The sequence below is a fragment of the Coregonus lavaretus genome (genome assembly GCF_964263955.1).
Source record: "Coregonus lavaretus genome assembly, chromosome: 6".
Lineage (NCBI taxonomy): Eukaryota > Metazoa > Chordata > Actinopteri > Salmoniformes > Salmonidae > Coregonus > Coregonus lavaretus.
In genome coordinates this window covers 38,194,733-38,215,456 of record NC_139993.1, presented here as the reverse complement: position 1 = coordinate 38,215,456, position 20,724 = coordinate 38,194,733, and the positions used below count along the sequence as shown (strand labels likewise).

General features: G+C 43.6%; 1 protein-coding gene across 1 annotated transcript in view; it reads left to right on the top strand.

Moving 5' to 3' along the window:
* The window catches only part of LOC311130272 (semaphorin-6B-like), a 151,188-nt gene that overhangs the window by 78,633 nt on the left and 51,831 nt on the right, over nt 1–20,724 (top strand). Inside the window, exons 4-8 of the mRNA XM_084162993.1 lie at nt 2,704–2,764; nt 2,896–2,958; nt 16,222–16,320; nt 18,065–18,155; nt 18,512–18,631. Of these exons, the coding sequence (XP_084019119.1) occupies nt 2,704–2,764; nt 2,896–2,958; nt 16,222–16,320; nt 18,065–18,155; nt 18,512–18,631 (434 nt within the window). The remainder of the gene's footprint in view (nt 1–2,703; nt 2,765–2,895; nt 2,959–16,221; nt 16,321–18,064; nt 18,156–18,511; nt 18,632–20,724) is intronic.

Here is a 20,724-nt window from a genome sequence, read left to right as displayed (position 1 = left end):
CTGTGGGGAGGCTGGCTGATTGGTTGAAAGCTGTAGCAGAGTGGCTAGCCTGATAAGAGGCTCCAGTGAGCCCCAATCCTGTCACCATTAGCATAGGTGTTCATACTGCAAGGACTATTAAAGCCCTACCCCGAGCCCCAAGCACTCGGTGGGAAGCTACCACCGCTCTGTCGCTCTGTCCTCTCCCATTACTGGCTGATGACAGATGGAGAGAGAGAGAGGAGAGTTAGAGAAAGAGATACAGAGACAGAGGAGAGAGAGAGAGAGAGAGAGAGAGAGAGAGAGAGAGAGAGAGAGAGAGAGAGAGAGAGAGAGAGAGAGAGAGAGAGAGAGAGAGAGAGAGAGAGAGAGAGAGAGAGAGAGAGAGAGGAGAGAGAGAGAGAGAGAGAGAGAGACGAGAGAGAGAGAGAGAGAGAGGAGAGAGAGAGAGAGAGAGAGAGAGAGAGAGAGACCCACACCTAGTCTCTCTACTGTATTAGCTAACCACGTTCCAGTGCTCTCCTCTCTGTAAGCAGATGTGTGGACTCCCTGGACCTATCACACTGCTCCAGATCCACTGGACTAATCCACACAAATAAACCAATTGAGCAGTGTTCATCTGAAGAAGAGAGAGGTTACCAAGGAACGTGGCCAATACATTATTAATTGGTTTGCAATGTGGTCAACCGTAAGAGGATTTTACCATCTGCAGCAGGAGGGAGGGAGTAGAATATATCTCTCCATTATAGGCTGAAGAGTGAGAGTGAGCAGTGTCGCTGGCCAGCCGCTGGCCGTGGAGAGACGCTGACCTCAGAGGTCACCAGAGGTCACCGGGGGGTCATTTAGGTATTTTTAGCTCCTGTAAAATAGGTATTTAGTTTTGAACGGTTTGAGCTAGAGACCAGCGGTTTTCTGCATTGTAAAGGTGCAACCACGGGCACAAAGCCATGCTCCGTTTGTTTCTCAGTTTGTTTTCAGTGGAATTCTCTGCAAAGTCAATGTCTGACGGCACAGAAAGGCTCAGAGAAGCTCAGTGTCTGAACGGCCCAAAAATAGCATTTGAGAGGGAAAAAAATGTTGTCCACTTTGGACAGTTCACAGGGTTCTTGCCTATAAATATGAACGGCGATCCACACACATCTATTAACTAAATTTGCAGGTCTCCAAATGCCAGTCAGAGGAATTATGAGTGGTTGTCAGGGAGATTGATGGCCTAGCCTGCCTTCTGAGCATCCTGTAACATAAACAGTGTAAAATGCAACAGTAAAGCAGAGAGAGCAGGCCTCATGCTTTGCATCATTCAAACAACCTGAAGGAGACAGAGGCAGATAGGAGAGACCGCAGAACAATCTTCACTGGCCTCTTCAAACCACAGCAGCCTTGGTTGCCAGCCCCACCGACTAGGAGGCCTGTTCACATTTTCATATGTTAATACTAGACAGGGCTGAAGTGCTCTAGATGTGAATATGCCACACAAACTGCTCTACTTGAATGTTTGTAGCTTGCTTAAACTTTGACTCAGCCCAATGAGCGAGGCACAGAGTAAGTGTATAGTAATTGTATCCACACCACTTAGCCACGTCCTGCATTGTGAGGGAGGTAACCTAGGGAGGGAATCTTTTAACAAACCTAGAGGAGCCACCAGTGAATAATTAACTAGAGTAGCGCTAAGGCTTACCCTGTTCCCCTCACCAAAGACACGTACACACAAGCACACACACTCTGACACACACACACATGTAAGTGCACACACACACACACTCAGAGAGAGCCTGCCTTCTGCTGATGAGAGAAGTAAGGCAGAGCAGTGCCGATGGGAGGCAGAGCAGGATCTAGGAGATAAGATCGATACTGCTGCAATACCAGCTATGGCAGATTTACAGATTAGAACATTCAATGCCTGGTGTCTGAAAGGAGCTCTGCACAACATGAACCTCTCCATCTTATTCATGGTAGATACAGGCCGTTGATCAATATGCAACATCAGCTGTTAGCGTCTTCCTTAAGGTTCCTGCCCTAACTCAGATTTGAAAGACACTTTCACAGGCACAGCAAGGTTATACAATAATTATTTATGCATTAGCAGTGAGTGCAGTGCGGGGCATTGAGTAGCATGAATGCACTGAGATGGTATTATATGATGGTGGTATTATATGATGGGGCCTCTCATTGGCATTGTGTGCTGCTGTGTGGGGGTGGGTTATGAACGCGGGAAAACTGCTTGATTAAATCATCCATTAATTCAATGTCTTCCCAAGTGAGACAGATATGGAGAATTCAGGCCTCCCAGCAAAACCAAATTTAGTCAACTCGAATGAGACTAAACAAAACCAAGGGGAAAAGACTAGCGCTCATTATGCAATTGTACATTTTTATTCATCACCCATAGCCTGAAATGTATCACATTACAGAACCACATTATACAGAACTGAATACAAATCTGTTTTATTCAGATTTTATTGTAAATTGTTGCATAGATATAGCCCACATATTTCATAACTTACAGTGTATGAACAGAAAAAAATTATGTGGATTCTTACATTTTTGGATTCAATCTTTAATCTTCTCCAACCATTATTCTGTAGCATGTCCAGAATTGTCCATAGGACAGTAGAGTATTTGTAGAGGCATTATGTGCGAGAGCATGTGGAGTGCAGTTGAGTGCCTGTCTAAGACTTAGCTTTGTCTTACTGTTGGCTGACTGCCATGCTCTTTGTCTGTTAGAGATGACCTTTTCCGTGTGGAGCTGGACAATGTGGCGGGAGACGAGATGTTCTACAGTAAGGTGAGGCCCTCTCCGTGAACACACACCTCATTAACATCTTACAGTACTATCTGACCAGCTTCAGTGACACTGTTGGAATGTCTGTGGCTAACTACTCTGTCCTCTGTCCTCTCTGTGTCTGTCTGTTGTAGAAGAGAACATGGGAGTCCAACAAAAATGACATCAGGACCTGCCGGATGAAGGGCAAGCACGAGGTCAGCTGGGGAATGCATGATCGCGCTTCGCGCACACACAGACACACACACACACACTTACAGGTTTGCGCACATGCACACAGACGCACAAACACAAAAACACAAACACACACTGAAACATGGCACAGGCCCCACTTTGCCACCTGGAGCCGGGCATTCATGGTGCCAATGGTTTGACTGGCATCTTGCTGGCTCTACCTAGCGGAAGGGGGCACGACCATGTGTCACCCCAGTGTTCCTGCTCACCTAAATCATTACACACTTCACAGGTCCAGCCTTCCCACCCTTTACAAACATGGCCGCCCCGCAGGACATTCCAGTTGCGGTGTGTGCCCTCACAAAATGGAGGGGGGAGGTGAAACCAAGGAGGTGAGCTGAGATGTGGCGAAGAATGAACAGTGAAACAGTCCCTACAGTCAACCCAACCCACGCATGACTACCTCAGCTATTTCTCACACACCCACTCTCCCTCCTCAGCCCTTCTCTCTCCCAACCACCCACAACGGATCAGTGCCTCTCCTGTCTGACTTCAAACACATTATCCCAGCTCACACACCAACCGACCAGGGAATTATTGAAAGGTGTCTGTGTGGGAGAGTGAGGGGAGTGAAGGCAGTCCAGGTTGATCCCCACCAGGCAGAGAAAAATGGCTGATTTAACACTGAAAATAACACCTGACACAAATCTGTGTGAGACACCCTGAGACAAAGGAGAATAGGGAGAGGGAGGTGGAGGAGACAAGGACGGGTATGGGGGAGAGAGGGGAGAGAGGGGGAGTCAGTCCCACCTGCATGCCCCTGAGGAGAGCCACAGGCCTGACTGAGAAGAATAAAAGGCCATCCTGGCCCTAATGACTCTGGTAATTCAGTGAGTCACACGGAAATGAGGCAGAGATAAGAGCACCCGGCCCCTCATCCTGTTCTCTGTGCCCTGGCCTTCATACACACAGACTCGCACACACACACAGTGGGGTCCGAAATGATTGACACCCTTGATATAAATGAGCAGAAATGACTGTATAAAATAAATAATTCAAATACTGAGCTAAAGTCACTATTGAAAGACAACACACCCCTTTCACAGTCTTCACATTTTGCTGCCTTAAAAATAAATCCTACCAATCAACACAACCTACTCCACATTTTCAGAGTAAAAGAAAAAGAATAGAACATTTTCCAAATTATATATATTTTTTAAATTAGGATGTGTTGATTGCATATGTCTTCACACCCCAGATTTAACACTTGGTGGAAGCACCTTTGGAAGCTATTACAGCTGTGAATCTCTTTGAATAACATTCTACCAACCTTCCACATCTCTTAGGGCAACATATAGCCATTGCTCAGCCTCAGTAAATTTGGTTGGGAATCAATGATGGACAGTAATATTCAAACCTTGTCTCTGATTTTCAAGCAGATTTAAGTCAGACTGAGACTGGACTATTCAGGAACACTCATCCCCTCTTGGAAAGCCACTGGTGTGTTTTTGACATTTAAATGTGTGTAATTGTCCCGCTGAAAAATAAAACTCTATCCCAGGGTTAGGTTTACAGAAGACTACGGTGGGTTTTCCTCTTACTTTTTACCTGGGCTTTGCTCCTTTCATATTTATTTTCATCATGACAAACTCCCCAGTCCCTGCCAGTGACAAGCATACCCATAACATGATGCTGCCACCACAATACCTGAAAATACAGAGAATCAACAGCATTGCATTCACTCCACATTACTGGCCTGTATGACAAAATAAAAAAAAGGAAGCCTGTGTTTTAAAAAATCCACTCAAATCATACATTCTGTTTGCAACAAGGCTTTTAAGTTATACTGTTATTTTCAAGTATTGTAGTGGCAGCATTTTGTTATCGGTATGCTTCTCACCAACAGCGACTGGGAAGTTTGTCAGGATCAAAATAAATATGAAAGGATCAAATCCAGGTAAAACATTAGAGGAAAACCTGCCTCAGTCTCCTGAAAACGTAACCCTGGGATAGAATTTTATTTTTCAGCGGGACAATTACACACATATTAATTCCAAAGACACACCAGAATGGCTTTCCAAGAGGTGTTATGTGTTACTGAGTGGTCGAGTCTCAGTCCTGAAGGTTTGAATATTGCTATTGATCAATGACTCCCAACCAAATTTACTGAGCTTGAGCAATTTTGACAAAAACAACAATGGATATACAGTATGTTGCCCAAAGAGATGTGCAAAGTTGGTAGAATCTTAGCCCGTTTTCACATTGACGATAGCAAAGGGACATTTTCGAGGCAATGGTTGGCTACTTTGAAGAATCTCAAATATAAAATATATTTTGATTTGTTTAACACTTTTTTGGTTACTACATGATTCCATATGTGTTATTTCATAGTTTTGATGTCTTCACTATTATTCTACAATGTAGAATAATAACCCTTGAATGAGTAGGTGTGTCCAAACTTTCGACTGGTACTGTATATACAGTATATATATATCATAGGCTACAGTAGGCTACTAAATACAATTTCCAGGGGCACACTGACTCACCTAATGATGAAGATAAAGCCATAGGCTACTCACGGTGATGGCCGATGCGCTCGTCGTGGCAATAGCTTATCTCAAGATGAGCTACTTTGAAAGAGTTGTTGAGAATATATATTGGTTCTACAAACAGATTAGTCTTCTGTTTCCAGCAGTAGGCATTTGCTTTCAAAGTTGTACGTTTTTCCCGCAATTGTATTTTGAAATCTGCAAAAGGCAAAACGACAGCCGCAACCAACCATAGAAATAGAATCCATAAATGGCAGTTCCCATTCAAGTCAGGCCTGGCATCCATTGCTAGTGTACCTATGAGTTTATTGTCAAATTCCCAGGGTAAGAGGTTACAAAACCCTTCTATGGATTATATGTCTATGGCCACAACGCAACAAGCTGTATATTTGACACGCATGCTGCCCAAACTGTGGCCTTCCTGACTGGCAAACCGGTAACTGCCAAAATAAAGGAAACACTTGAGTAAACGAGGGATACAAAGTATATGTTACTGTATGTTGTGGGGTGCATTTTCCTGGTACGGTTTAGGTCCACTTGTAGAATCTTTGCCAAGGCGCATTGAAGCTGTTCTGGCAGTTCATGGTGGCCCAACACCCTTTTAGGACACTTTATGTTGGTGTTTCCTTTATTTTGGCAGATACCTGTATGTGCTTGTGATAAAGATTAATCCACAGTTCTTTTTTTATAAACTATTGCTCCTCTGTGGCTAAATTATGCTCTCTGGTGTATTTTGAACATTGAGAGTGGGCTATGGTTGGATAAAAAAAATTATTTAAAAAAATAACATTATTTTTTGCCTCTTGGGCCTCTTACAGGCTTGGGTCCAGCCCCAGACTCACACTATTGACCAGTCACAATGATTTATTATGCAGTTTATTTTTATTTTTATGATTATTATTCATCAGTTACCCAATCAATGCAGGGCCCCCAGTTACCGACGTGGACCCCTACCCCCTCTCCTCCCCCCATCTGATGATTAGCAGAGCGAAAGCAGGCAGCAGCAGCCTGTCTACACCTGAGTAAAAAGTATTTATTGTTTATCCACTTGGTCTTTCATTTAAAATATTCACAAATATCTAACCTTTAAATAAAGCAAAATAACTGAAAGAAAAAATAAATTCTTAACATAAAATAAAAAAACTTTTCTGCATGGCTATCATTCTGTCTACGCCAAACCCACCTCTGTTGTTTGTTTCCAAAAAGCTCTATTTTGGTCTCATCTGACCATAGAACCCAGTCCCATTGAAAGTTCCAGTAATGTTTGGCAAACTGTAGGCGCTTGAGTTTGTTGCTTGATGACAGCAAAGCCTTTTTTATGGCAACCCTCCCAAACAACTTGTAATTATGTAGGTGGCGTCTGATCGTAGTTTTGGAGACTTTCTGACCCCAAGACCCAACTAACGTCTGCAATTCTCCAGCTGTGATCCTTGGAGATTTTTTGGCCACTCTAACCATCCTCCTCACTGTGCGTGTGGTCAATATAGACACACGTCCTCTTCCAGGCCGATTGTTAACATCTCCAGTTGCTTTAAACTTCTTAACTATTGTCCTGATAGTGGAAATGGGCATTTTCAACCGTTGAGCTATTTTCTTATAGCCATTTCCTGATTTGTGCAGCTCAACAACCCTTTGTCGCACATCATTACTGTATTCTCGGGTCTTTCCCATAGTAATGGATGACTATGGGAACTTGGCCTGTGTGTCACCTCATATTTATACCCCAGTGAAACAGGAAGTCACTTACGTGTTCCTAATCACTCAGGTGAACTTAAAAAGTAAAATGAATGGTAGAATACTTCAGTTAGATTTCACTCTTAAGAATTTCTAGGGGTGCCAATAATTGTGGCACACATGTTTCGATTTTTATGAATATTCTGAATGAAAGACCAAGAGGATAAACAGCAAATACATTTTTTTCACAGCCCGTTTTGCTCATATTTACCAAGGGTGCCAATATTAGTGGAGGACACTATAGTGCCTTCGGAAAGTATTCAGACCAATTGACTTTATCCACATTTTGTTACATTACAGCCTTATTCTAAAATGAATTAAATAAATAAAAATTCTCAGCAATCTGCACACAATACCCCATAATGACAAAGCAAAAACAGGTTTTTAGACATTTTTGCAAATAAATAAAAACAGAAATACCTAATTTACATAACTATTCAGAGCCTTTGCTATAAGACTCGAAATTGAGCTCAGGTGCATCCTGTTTCCATTGATCATCCTTGAGATGTTTCTACAACTTGATTGGAGTCCATCTGTGGTAAATTAAATTGATTGGACATGATTTGGAAAGGCACACACCTGTCTATATAAGTTCCCACAGTTGACAGTGCATGTCAGAGCAAACACCAAGCCATGAGGTTGAAGGAATTGTCCGTAGAGCTCCGAGACAGGATTGTGTCGAGGCACAGATCTGGGGAAGGGTACCAAAACATTTCTGTAGCATTGAAGGTCCCCAAGAACACAGTGGCCTCTATCATTCTTAAATGGAAGAAGTTTGGAACCACCAAGACGCTTCCTAGAGCTGGCCACCCGGCTAAACTGTGCAATCGGGGGAGAAGGGCCTTGGTCAGGGAGGTGACCAAGAACCTGATGGTCACTCTGATAGAGCTTTAAAGTTCCTCTGTGGAGATGGGAGAACCTTCCAGAAGGACAACCATCTCTGCAGCACTCCAACAATCAGGCCTTTATGGTAGAGTGGCCAGACAGAAGCCACTCCTCAGTAAAAGGTACATGACAGCCCACTTGGAGTTTGCCATAAGGCACCTAAAGACTCTCAGACCATTTGAAATAAGATTCTCTGGTCTAATGAAACCAAGATTGAACTCTTTGGCCTGAATGCCAAGCGTCACGTCTGGAGGAAACCTATGGTGAAGCATGGTGGTGGCAGCATCATGCTGTGGGGATGTTTTTCAGCGGCAGGGACTGGGAGACTAGTCAAAGGTGAATGGAGCAAAGTACAGAGAGATCCTTGATGAAAACCTGCTCCAGAGCACTCAGGACTTCAGACTGGGGCGAAGGTTCACCTTCAAACAGGACAATGACCCTAAGCACACAGCCAAGACAACGCATTAGTGGCTTCGGGGCAATTCTTTGAATGTCCTTGAGTGGCCCAGCCAGAGCCTGAACTTGAACCCAATCTCTGGAGAGACCTGAAAATAGCTGTGCAGCAACGCTCCCCATCCAACCTGACAGAGCTTGAGAGGATCTGCAGAGAAGAATGGGAGGAACTCCCCAAATACAGGTGTGCCAAGCTTGTAGCATCATACCCAAGAAGACTCGATGCTGTAATAACTGCCAAAGGTGCTTCAACAAAGTACTGAGTAAAGGGTCTGAATACTTATGTAAATGTGATATTTCAGTTTTTGTTTTTGGGGGATCAATTAGCAACATTTTCTAAAAAACTGTTTTTGCTATGTAATTATGGGGTACACTCTAAAAAGAAAAGGTTCCTGGAGTTTCCTTTAGGGGTTCTTCAAATTTAAACTGAACCCCTTTTAATGGATCCTCAAATAGCCTTTTGAAGAACCCCCCCATTATTATTATTATTATTATTAATAATACACATAACAATAACAACAATAACACAATATTTTTGTTCTCAGTGTTTATTATGATTTTAGTGGCAAAGCAGAATAAAAAAATCTAAATATGAGGTAAACTCCCAGCAGAGCCCCAAGTCCAATGGGCATATCCTCTGGCGTGTTTATGTTAATGTGTTGATGTTCTCCGTATCAATAGCCAGAATGATTTTGCAGTGCATGGTGATCGAACAGGTTTCCCGTTATATTGATCAGAGGAGTAGGGAGGGTGAAGTCTGTGAATCCCTAAAATAGTAATTATACAGATAATTAACAAAACATGCACACAACAGTATTCAAACCTTGGTTTTTGTGGTGAATGTGAATGAAAAAAACTGTTTTGATAATGGTTTTCATACACATACCTTATCCATAATGTAGAGGCCTATGGGATATTAATTGAAGAGGTAAGTGAGGAGGATGGTAAATGTGATCTGCATAACATACCAATAAAAATAGCTTTGTATGCCTCCTCGTCTGTATACCTGCAGACACAAAATTTAGCAGTTCAGTCATCTGCACGCTATTCTTATAGCATACATATTCTTACCTCTTTGTTGATTGATATCCATTGAATTGTGTCAATTTTCTCTTTTAGAAAGATTGGCACAAATATGAAAAAAGAATATCAATTTAGATCATACAAGGTACAAACCTTACCTTAAATTGAAGAGATCTTTACATTTTTCAGTTAAGTGCCTGCACCTGCTGTCCTTTCAAATCGAAATGTTCCTGCAAGATCCCCCACCAACTAAAGAGGTTCCTCGATGAACCCTACCTCCTATGGGGTTCTTGGAAGGACCTTTTGTGGGCCATTTTCAGTGCCAAGAACCCTAAGGTTCTTTGAAAAACTTTGAGGATCTTAGAAGAACCCTTGTTGAACCCCTAATTTTTAGAGTGTATTGTGTGTAGATTGATGAGGGAAAAAAACGATTTAATCCATTTTAGAATAAGACTGTAACGTAACAAAATGTGGAAAAAGCCAAGGGGTCTGAATACTTTCCGAATGCACTGTATATAATATATATATATATTTGTTTTGCTTCCTCTTGGGTGCCCCATTGGTCTGGGCCCAGAGGCTTCAGCCCCTGTAAGCCCCTGCATTAATCCAGCCCTGCACACACTCACTCAAGTCTCTATCCTCTAGGCCCCTGTCATCCACTCACTCTCTGCTCTCATCCTCCTCCCTCCACTCATACCCTCCACTCCCAACCTCCACTCATCCACTTTACCTCCTGCAAATATCCTGTCCTGCTCACAGGATGGTTTTGTCAGATGTGATACATTCGCCACCAGTGTAATTGGTTTTGTAATTAAATGTTTCCGGTTGGTTGATCAGAAAGGGCGGTAAATTCAATATCCAAATTTTTTGCCTTTTCTCCTCCTGGTGGACCTTAAAGGAGCCATTTTACTGTCCAGCTGAATTCAGATTCACTCTTTCTCTCGTTCTCTCCCTCTCCTTTTTTTTCTTTCTTCTCCCCTCTCCCCCTGGAGACTGTCTCAGCTGTATTCAGCCCAGACTCAGACACACAGAGAGAGAGAGAGAGAGAGAGAGAGAGAGAGAGAGAGAGAGAGAGAGAGAGAGAGAGAGAGAGAGATAATCCCTGGCCTCGGCTGGCTCAATGCCAAGCACAAGGGCATGGTCAGCCAGTATGCAAACAAAGGAAGCTCCATGTAGACTTTTTTAAAGAGCAGTTTTGCGTTCTTATGTGCAGTAATTAGTAAGATTGTTTGATCAATATGTTGTTGATACCAACTCTCAGAGGGGGTCTGCATTTTAGTCCTCCGAACAAGATAAAACCAGTCTCACCATGATATGGTTTCACATCTTATTGTATGTTTGTTGTATTATGTTTCTGCAGATGCCCTAAATATACAGAAACTCTCCAGCTGCCCAAAACAACCTTTGAGCGGTGAACATTTACCTTTACATTTTTACATTTAAGTCATTTAGCAGAGAGCGACTTACAAATTGGTGCATTCAATTTAGGATAGCCAGTGGGACAACCAACTTTTTTATATTTTTCTATGGGGGGGAGGGGGGGGGGGGGGGGTAGAAGCTTTGACTGGGCTGAGCGGGAACTGTGCTTCCGTAGAGGTAGGGGGGCTAGCAGGCCAGAGGTGGATAAACGTAGTGCCCTCGTTTGTTTTTTTGTTTTTTTATGGGGGGGTGGGGGAGGGGGGGGTAGAAGCTTTGACTGGGCTGAGCGGGAACTGTGCTTCTGTAGAGGTAGGGGGGCTAGCAGGCCAGAGGTGGATGAACGTAGTGCCCTCGTTTGGGTGTAGGGTCTGATCAGAGCCTGAAGGTAAGGAGGTGCCGTTCCCCTCACAGCTCCGTAGGCAAGCACCATGGTTTTTTAGTAGATGCGAGCTTCAACTGGAAGCCAGTGGAGTGTGCGGAGGAGCGGGTTGACATGAGAGAACTTGGGAAGGTTGAACACCAGACGGGCTGCAGCATTCTGGATAAGTTGTAGGGGTTTAATGGTACAGGCAGGGAGCCCAGCCAACAGCGAGTTGCAGTAATCCAGACGGGAGATGACAAGTGCCTGGATTAGGACCTGTGCCGCTTTCTGTGTAAGGTAGGGTCGTACTCTGCGAATGTTGTAGAGCATGAACCTGCAGGATCGGGTCACCGCTTTGATGTTAGCGGAGAACGACAGGGTGTTGTCCAGGGTCACGCCAAGGTTCCTTGCACTCTTGGAGGAGGACACAATGGAGTTGTCAACCGTGATGGCGAGATCATGGAGCGGGCAGTCCTTCCCCGGGAGGAAGAGCAGCTCCGTCTTGCCGAGGTTCAGCTTGAGGTGGTGATCCGACATCCACACTGATATGTCCGCCAGACATGCAGAGATGCGATTCACCACCTGGTTATCAGAAGGGGGAAAGGAGTAAATGTATTGTGTGTCATCTGTGTAGCAATGATAGGAGAGACCATATGAGGTAATGACAGAGCCAAGTGACTTGGTGTATAGAGAGAATAGGAGAGGCCCCGTGTAGCTCAGTTGGTAGAGCATGGCGCTTGCAACGCCAGGGTTGTGGGGTCGTTTCCCACGGGGGGCCAGTATGAAAATGTATCCACTCACTAACTGTAAGTCGCTCTGGATAAGAGCGTCTGCTAAATGACTAAAATGTAAATGTAAAAGAGAGGGCCTAGAACTGAGGCCTGGGGGACACCAGTGGTGAGAGCATGTGGTGCGGAGACAGATTCTCACCACGCCACCTGGTAGGAGCAACCTGTCAGGTAGGACGCAAACCAAGAGTGAGCAGCGCCGGAGATGCCCAACTCCTAGAGGGTGGAGAGGAGGATGTGATGGTTCACAGTATCAAAGGCAGCAGATAGGTCTAGAAGGATAAGAGCAGAGGAGAGAGAGTTAGCTTTAGCAGTGCGGAGAGCCTCCGTGACACAGAGAAGAGCAGTTTCAGTTGAATGACCAGTCTTGAAACCTGACTGGTTTGGATCAAGAAGGTCATTCTGAGAGAGATAGCAGGAGAGTTGGCTAGAGACGGCACGCTCAAGAGATTTGGAGAGAAAAGAAAGAAGGGATACTGGTCTGTAGTTGTTGACATCAGAGGGATCGAGTGTAGGTTTTTTGAGGAGGGGTGCAACTCTCGCTCTCTTGAAGACAGACGGGACATAGCCAGCGGTCAAGGATGAGTTGATGAGCGAGGTGAGGTAAGGGAGAAGGTCTCTGGAAATGGTCTGGAGAACATGCTTTTCATTTCCTTAGCAGGCCACATACTGCAGTAATTTGGGTTAAGTGTTTTGGTCAAGGAGAGACCACAGTGTTCCTGACAGGGAGCTGACCCTGCAACTCTGGGTCAGCCTAAAGGTGTCCTAACCATTACTGCCACATGGCTGCTTTAGATAGTCTCTGAATCTCCCCCCCCCCCCCTCCCCTTCCTCCTCCTCTTCAGGGGAGATGTTGATGCTGGCCTGTAGTGCATTCACACAGGATTAGCATCAAACAGCCTCTGCGAGAGACAAGAGGAGCTTGGGAGAGGATTAGTACTAACATGCTGAGTAAGAGAGGACGTGGGCAGGAAGTGCCTTTTTACGGGCAAATTTGTGCTAATTTAGCACTGCTGTTAATTTGTCCTCCCCATTCGCCCTCCGCCTCCACCCTCTCGTGCCACAGTCACTCTGCTTTACATCAAAGTCTAAGTCAGAATGTTGCCTTGAAATGACAGATCTGCTTCTGATGATCAGAGTCAAGCGTGGATCACCCAAGGAGAGGGAGGTGAGAGGAGAGGAGAGTAGCCTGCTAGAGTGTGGAAAGAGTTCTGTCTCTCTCTGAGCTCTTGGCTGGTCCCAGCAGTGATGTACCCATTCGAGCATGCTACGGAAACTTTTGAGGTTTTAGTGAGAAGCTGTGATGATACAGTGTTTCCCCTATATTCATTTAGCTGCGGCGTTCCGCCGCTGCTAAATCGTTGCTGCCACTCCCAAAAATATGATACAAAAAAATATATATATATTTCTTCTAAATAATTTTCGGGATGGTAAAACATTTATAAAATATGTAGAAAATATGATGGAGGTATATATTTTTGAGAACTAACAATCAGCAAAATAAAAACTAGACTGTCAGGGAGAATCTAAAATTCTAAAAATGTCATGGCATGGGGCCCCCATTGATTTTGTTTTAATGTTTGAGTCGCTGACAGTATAAGAACACTGCATAAGCCATGACAAAATGTGTAGAATTGCAGGAAACTAGCTTAATTTTTTTTTTATGTATCTCCGCCCAATGTCGTTCGAGCATGGCTAAACTCAGCTATGGTAATTAGCTCATCCTCAGTTTAGTGAAAACATCATGGTCCAAGGAAGTCGACTTCTTTTAGTGGAGTTCCTTAAATCTCTATGCTTAGGTAATAACATACTGTAGGTTTATGAAACAAAGGTGAACCACACTAGGAACGTGTGTGATTGTGCAACCAGTTCAACATCAGGAGGATTAGATCAGTGGAAACCAGATGCACTAGGTGGAGGGAGTCTTCAGTAGTATTGCTCTCTGACTGTGGTGGGTTGTTGTGAGCAGATGTGTTGTGGTAACAGAGGGTTGTTGTTCCTCTGAGCGAGGTCTGGGTCTGACTGAGAGTAAAGAGAGGAACGGTGGGCTACAGGCTGGGAATCAGCAGGGAGAGGAATGCATATGTTCAGGTCAACAGCTGTAGAGGAAGGAACCCTCAGTGTGTTCAGTCCCACACACACATCTGGCTAAAAGCTCAGAGTCGTACTGTACTGTAGTCCTGCTGCTCTGTGGAACCCTGTGGAAGCACGTGCACGCACACGCGCACGCACGCACGCACGCACACACACACACACACACACACACACACACACACACACACACACACACACACACACACACACACACTGACTCACAATACCACGAATACCAACATGTTTGTATTCATATCTGCGGCACACTGCATAATTCATCCGGGCTGCTCTGTATTAATAATGCAGTGGTGTAACACAAACAGTGAGAAGTGGAGCTGCGATCATCTGGGTCTGGGTCAAGTGAAAGAACTGCCAGCCAGCACAGGTGGCGCTTTGTCTGGAGTGTGCCCAGGGAGAGGGAGGGGTGAGAGGGGAGAGAGGAGGAGGGAAACAGGGTGGAAGGAGAGCTGAATGTGGCCCTAGATAAAGTACAGGCTGTATGGTTTAATACAGGAGCCAAATAAATTATGTATATGAAGGCAGATTATGACAATAAAATCAAAAATGATAAAAAGTCAAGCAAATAAAGCTATACACCATGGATCACAATGATGTAAGAGATGAGATGCTTCCAAACAGTACAAATCCCTGTTGTTTATACTGCAGACATCCTGTATTTCAATTTACGCTGCAGGGCAATGCCAAAAGCCCACACTTTGTGTGTTGGCTAGGCTTATGTACTCTTATAAGTATTTATTGATTTTGGCACTGCGTCTCGTTTGTCATTAAGTGTGCGTGCAGTGTGTTACATCTGGTTGAAGCTTTCAGCTCAGACAGCAGTCCCACTGAAAAACAAACATGTACATCACACTGACACGAACTCTGAATCTGTGCAGTCCATCACACACACACACACACACACACACACACACACACACACACACACACACACACACACACACACACACACACACACACACACACACACAGACAGAGACACACAGATACAGATATACGCACACACACACAAACACACAGACACACACACACAGACAGAGAGAGAGACACAGATACAGATATACGCACGCACACACGCACACACACACACAAACACACACACACACACAGTCATGATTTAGTATGCAGTGAGCAGTGGCTCCTCGTATGTCACTCGTCTCCCTGTCTAGTACCACCGCAGCGTGAGGAATTCTCACCTCGCCTCACTCTACACACGCTGCCGCCCCCTCCCGTCACCCCTCCCCAAATCCCCTCGCTGCTTTGCTCGGCCGTGGAAAAATGAGAACCCTGTTGGGGACTGGAGCATCTGGAATAACAGCCCCTAGCCCTCCCCCTCCTCCTCCCATCCCCGCTCCCCCCTCTCCCTCCAATGACATCAATGGCTTTGCTCGGTGAGTGGGGCTCGTGGTGGAGGGTCAGAGTCTGAGGCACCAGGTGCAGGGCCAGGAGCTGGAGCCATGCTCACTGGGACAGGAGAGGGGAGGGAGGGGGTGAACAGGCCACTAGGGATTTACATGTACAGGGATACTACTCACTGCACAGACACACTCACACAGGTGGCAGGAATAATAAACATGGTTATTTTACTATGAGTCACTGTTCAACTATCTATGACATGTTGGATCTTCTAGTGAGTGGCGTGCTGCTCATTAACATGACATGGTAATAAGGGTCGTACTACTGCAGTTAAGTGAGTGCTGGTTGAAAGCTCAAGGTTAGCTGGGATTACCATCTGTCAATCAATAGCTGGTGTGAGCCAATGGAAACTCTTTGATGCTGCAGGCATGCAGACAGGGAGCCTCCATAGAGCTGAATAATAAGTGATTGACAGTGTTAATGATGTGATAACTCCTCCCATCATGCATTTAGAAGCCTAATTTCACCTAGCAGTAGGATAATAAGTCACAGACAATCAATTCTGATTTCTACCCCCCTTATTTCTCCCTCTCTGTCTCCTATCAGGACGAGTGTCGGAACTTCATGAAGGTTTTGCTGAGTCGACAAGGAGGTCTGTTTGTATGTGGGACTAACGCCTTCAATCCGCTGTGTGCCAACTATACTGTGAGTACCTATAGAACGCACGTACACACACACTATCTCTCTTACTCAAACAGCAGTCATTACTGCTTTGGGAAGCTGAGCACATCTCTACCTGTCAGCAGTCCAGCCATGCATCAAAGTTTAATGATTGGTGCGTCATTGATAAATGGACTCTGATTTTTCTTGGAACCTAGAGCTCACTCACAAACACGATTAAGCATATTGCTTACTCGCACATTTACAACTTATTTGCCTCATTTGTTCAATACCTAAGGCAGAGAGAGAGGGAGGCCCTTAGAGAGGCAACAAAGCCCTGCTTTCCTCAGATATCAGTAGCTATTGCACCATGCTTACACTTGTATGTGGAGCTTACAGATGATCAGAGTTCAGAGGCAAGGGCTGGGAGAGTGTCAGCCAGGACTGAGGAGGAGGCTGTGCTTATGATGTGTCTGGGTAATTCGTTTCTTCCCCTCTGGTGAAACCCAGGCATGCCAGTTAGAAGGAAAACGCTAAGTGGTTGCACTGCTCATGTACTTGGAGCTGCTCACCACCCGAAACACACTCTGTCCTGAAAGAGCACACCTCAGACCTACCCATTTACCTGCTCCATATTACAACCACATCCTTGCTCTGTCAATCAGACTAACCACTTGAAAAACCTCAGGAAAAAGTGTGCATAAATATGAATCATTTGCTCAGTCGATTTCTCAACGTTCCTCCAGAATATCTATTAGCAGAGTGAAAGGAGGAGGTGGATGGGGGGGATCCAGTTTCACTATCAAAGGCTTTCAGATAAGTGATATGTTCAGTCTGTCACATCTCCAACATACCAGCACACTGACTCCCTCCTCTATACCTGGCCCATTATCTCTGGCTGTTAATGACACTAAGCAGTGAAACCTGCGCTGGGCTGATGTGCTCAGGGCTTCTCCTGGGACTAGTTAGCAAACCTAGGGTTTATTTATAGCTGGTTTTAATGACAACCACAGTATTTCATTTATTTAATTCATTTTCAATCAGGGATGGTGTGTCTGTGTGACGATTTCGACTGTGGTTGTTTAGCTGCATGCGTTTCAAAAGGTTGCGTTTGTGTGTATTTGTGTCATTTGCATAATTGCAGAGGGTGAATAATAATATTGTGAATATTTTATAATATATGCTAATTTCCATACTCTGTGGGCATGTACAGGTAACTGCCAAAATAAAGGAAACACTTCAGTAAATGTGGGATAGAAAGTATATTGAAAGCAGGTGTTTCCACACAGGTGTGGTTCCTGAGTTATTTAAGCAATTAACATCCCATCATGCATAGGGTCATGTATAACAATTTTGGGCAGGCCATTATTTTGGCCATTATTTTGGCTACCATGGCTATGCCCCAATAGGATGACAATGATCCCATCCACAGGGCACGTGTGGTCACTGAATGGTTTAATGAGCATGAAAATTATGTAAACCATATGCTATGGCCGTCTCAGTCACCAGATCTCAACCCAATTGAACACTTATGAGAGATTCTGGAGTGGCGCCTCAGACAGCGTTTTCCACCATAGAGTTCCAGACACTTGTAGAATCTATGACATGCATTGAAGCTGTTCTGGCTCGTGGTGGCCCAATGCCCTATTAAGACACTTTATGTTGGTGTTTCCTTTATTTTGGCAGTTACCTGTATGTTTACTGCATGTGAAGGTGAATTTCACTCAATGTTTTCCAGCAACATTATACAGTATAGTGAGATATTTGTGTTTGTGTGTGTGTTTTCCAGGGAGACACTCTGGAGATGGTGGGAGAGACAGTCAGTGGGATGGCCCGCTGTCCCTATGACCCTAAACACGCCAACGTGGCTCTGTTCGCAGGTGAGTAAACACTCATTGTTTTAAACACCTCATTGTGTAGCTGCAGTAGTTCCCCATCATCACATAATCTATGGCCGTGGTTGAAACAATAGGAAGCCTTTATTTCACATTACTGAGCAGTAGAAATAGAGGGATTTGTCCACTGTGCACTAGAGGCTCTGTTGCGCCACTGTAATTATCTCTAATGTACTCATACATTGTTCATTGGTCAACAGTTGTATGATTTGATTTGTGTAATGTAATGTCACTTTACACTATACACTATACACACTACCTTCTGCAATGATCTATGCTGTGATATGAGCTGTTACTGTCTCAATTTCCCATTGTAACTGACTGTGTGTGTGTTTTGCCAGAGGGGAATCTGTTTACGGCCACTGTGACGGACTTCCTGGCGATAGACGCTGTGATCTACCGTAGCCTGGGGGACAGTCCTGCACTCCGCACAGTCAAACACGACTCCAAATGGTTCAGAGGTACTTCCCTGTGTATTTATTTGTGTGCGTGTGTGTGTGTTTGCATCTGTGTGTGTATGTGTGCGGCTGCTGTGTGTATTTGTTTGTATTTGTGTGTGTGTTGCCTCTGTTGTTAGAAGGCTCTGTTTATGTCTACATCACTTACTATCAGGATCAATATCTGTGTCAGACTCACTACATTGCCTTAGTCAGCAGCATCCCTGCTGAGGTCAGAGGATCCAGGGCTGAGGGCTCAGGTCTGCTCTGTGTCTGTATGTGGCTGCATTGCTTGCTGTTTTGGGGTTTTAGGCTGGGTTTCTGTATAGCACTTTGTGACATCTGCTGATGTAAAAAGGGCTTTATAAATAAAGTTTGATTGATTGATGGCCTGAGTACAGTGCCTTGCTAAAGTATTCATCCCCTTGGCGTTTTTCCTATTTTGTTGCATTACAACCTGTAATTTAAATGGATTGTTATTTGGATTTCATGTAACGGATATACACAAAATAGTCCAAATTGGTGAAGTGAAATGAAAAAAATAACTAGTTTCAAAGAATTCTAAAAAATATATAACGGAAAAGTGTTAGCTTCAGTCATACAAAAATTATACTTAAATCCAAACTGGTTCTCTAGCAAACTAGTAAGATTGTCTCACCCAATGTTCAAGAAGGGACTTTTTCCCTTTATTCAGATTACAACCCCTCACTTTCAGGTATTTGAAAAGGAAATAATCTCCCAAATATCACTATTTCTAAAACAAGCCATAGAAAGTTGGTTGCAATTTCTATTTAATCCTCCAGAAATTACAGAACAAATATTGCAACAAATATTGTGGTTAAACTCAAATATACTAATTGATAAAAAACGGTTCTTTTTTTAGAAAATGTTTAAAAAAGGTATAATCTTCGTAAATGATATTATCGGTAGGAATGGTGGAGTTATGTCGCACATGCAGCTTACAAAAACATATGGAAATGTCTGCTCTACCCAAAATTACAACCAAATAATTGCAGCATTACCGCAAAAATGGAAGAGGAAAGTGGAAGGAGGAAAAAGTAAGGAACTTGTCTGTCGGCCTTGCATTAAAGAACATAATTGGTTAAAGAAAATTGTGATAAATAAAAAGGTTTACCAGTTACATTTAAGGACCAAAAGATTGACAGCCGTCCCATATAGATTGCAAAATAGTTGGGAAGAGATTTTTGACGTACCGATTCCATGGCATAGTGTTTATGAACTGATACGCAAAACGACGCTGGATTCAAAATTTAGAATTTTTCAATTTAAATTATTATATAAAATTCTTGCTACCAATATAATGTTATTTGTATGGGGGATACAATCTTCCCAGCTCTGCAGATTTGGCTGTGAAGAGACAGAATCATTAGATCATTTGTTTTGGTACTGTCCATTTGTAGCTTGTTTCTGGACACAGGTCCAGGAATGGCTGAAGGATTGCAATATTTGCATGGAACTGATCCTGCAGATATCACTACTGGGTGATCTGAAAAGTCATAGTCAATCGATCAATAATATAATAATACTTTTAGCAAAGATGTTTATTTTCAATTCACAAACTGTAGAAACAATGACAATAGAAAGGTTCAGAACTTTTGTAAAACATCACAGTACAGTTGAAAAATATATGGCAAATAGAAATCCAATATGGATGGTGTTAAGAGATAGATGGGAGGTGTTGAATGGAGCTGAAGGATGGGACTAATAACAACAACTAATAACAACAAGATAACTAGTGTAAGACATGCTGTGTCCATAATAAGTATATAGGTTATATATTGTGAGCTTTTGTGAAAGAGCACAGTTAGAAAGATATGGCATGAAAATGATCGGAGGAAGTTCAGGAGTAAAAACAAACAAAATATAATTAGTGTCTGTGTCCATAAAATGTATATAGTATGTATAAGCATGAAGTAGAGGCTTAAGCATTGTTGTTCGCTAGTTTACTCCAATTAGGGAGGGGATGGTGGGGTTGGAAAGTAATAAAGGGAAATATATATATATTTTAAAGGATATGTATGTATGTATATATATATATATATATATATATATGTATGTATATATATATATATATGTGTATGTATGTATAAATGTAC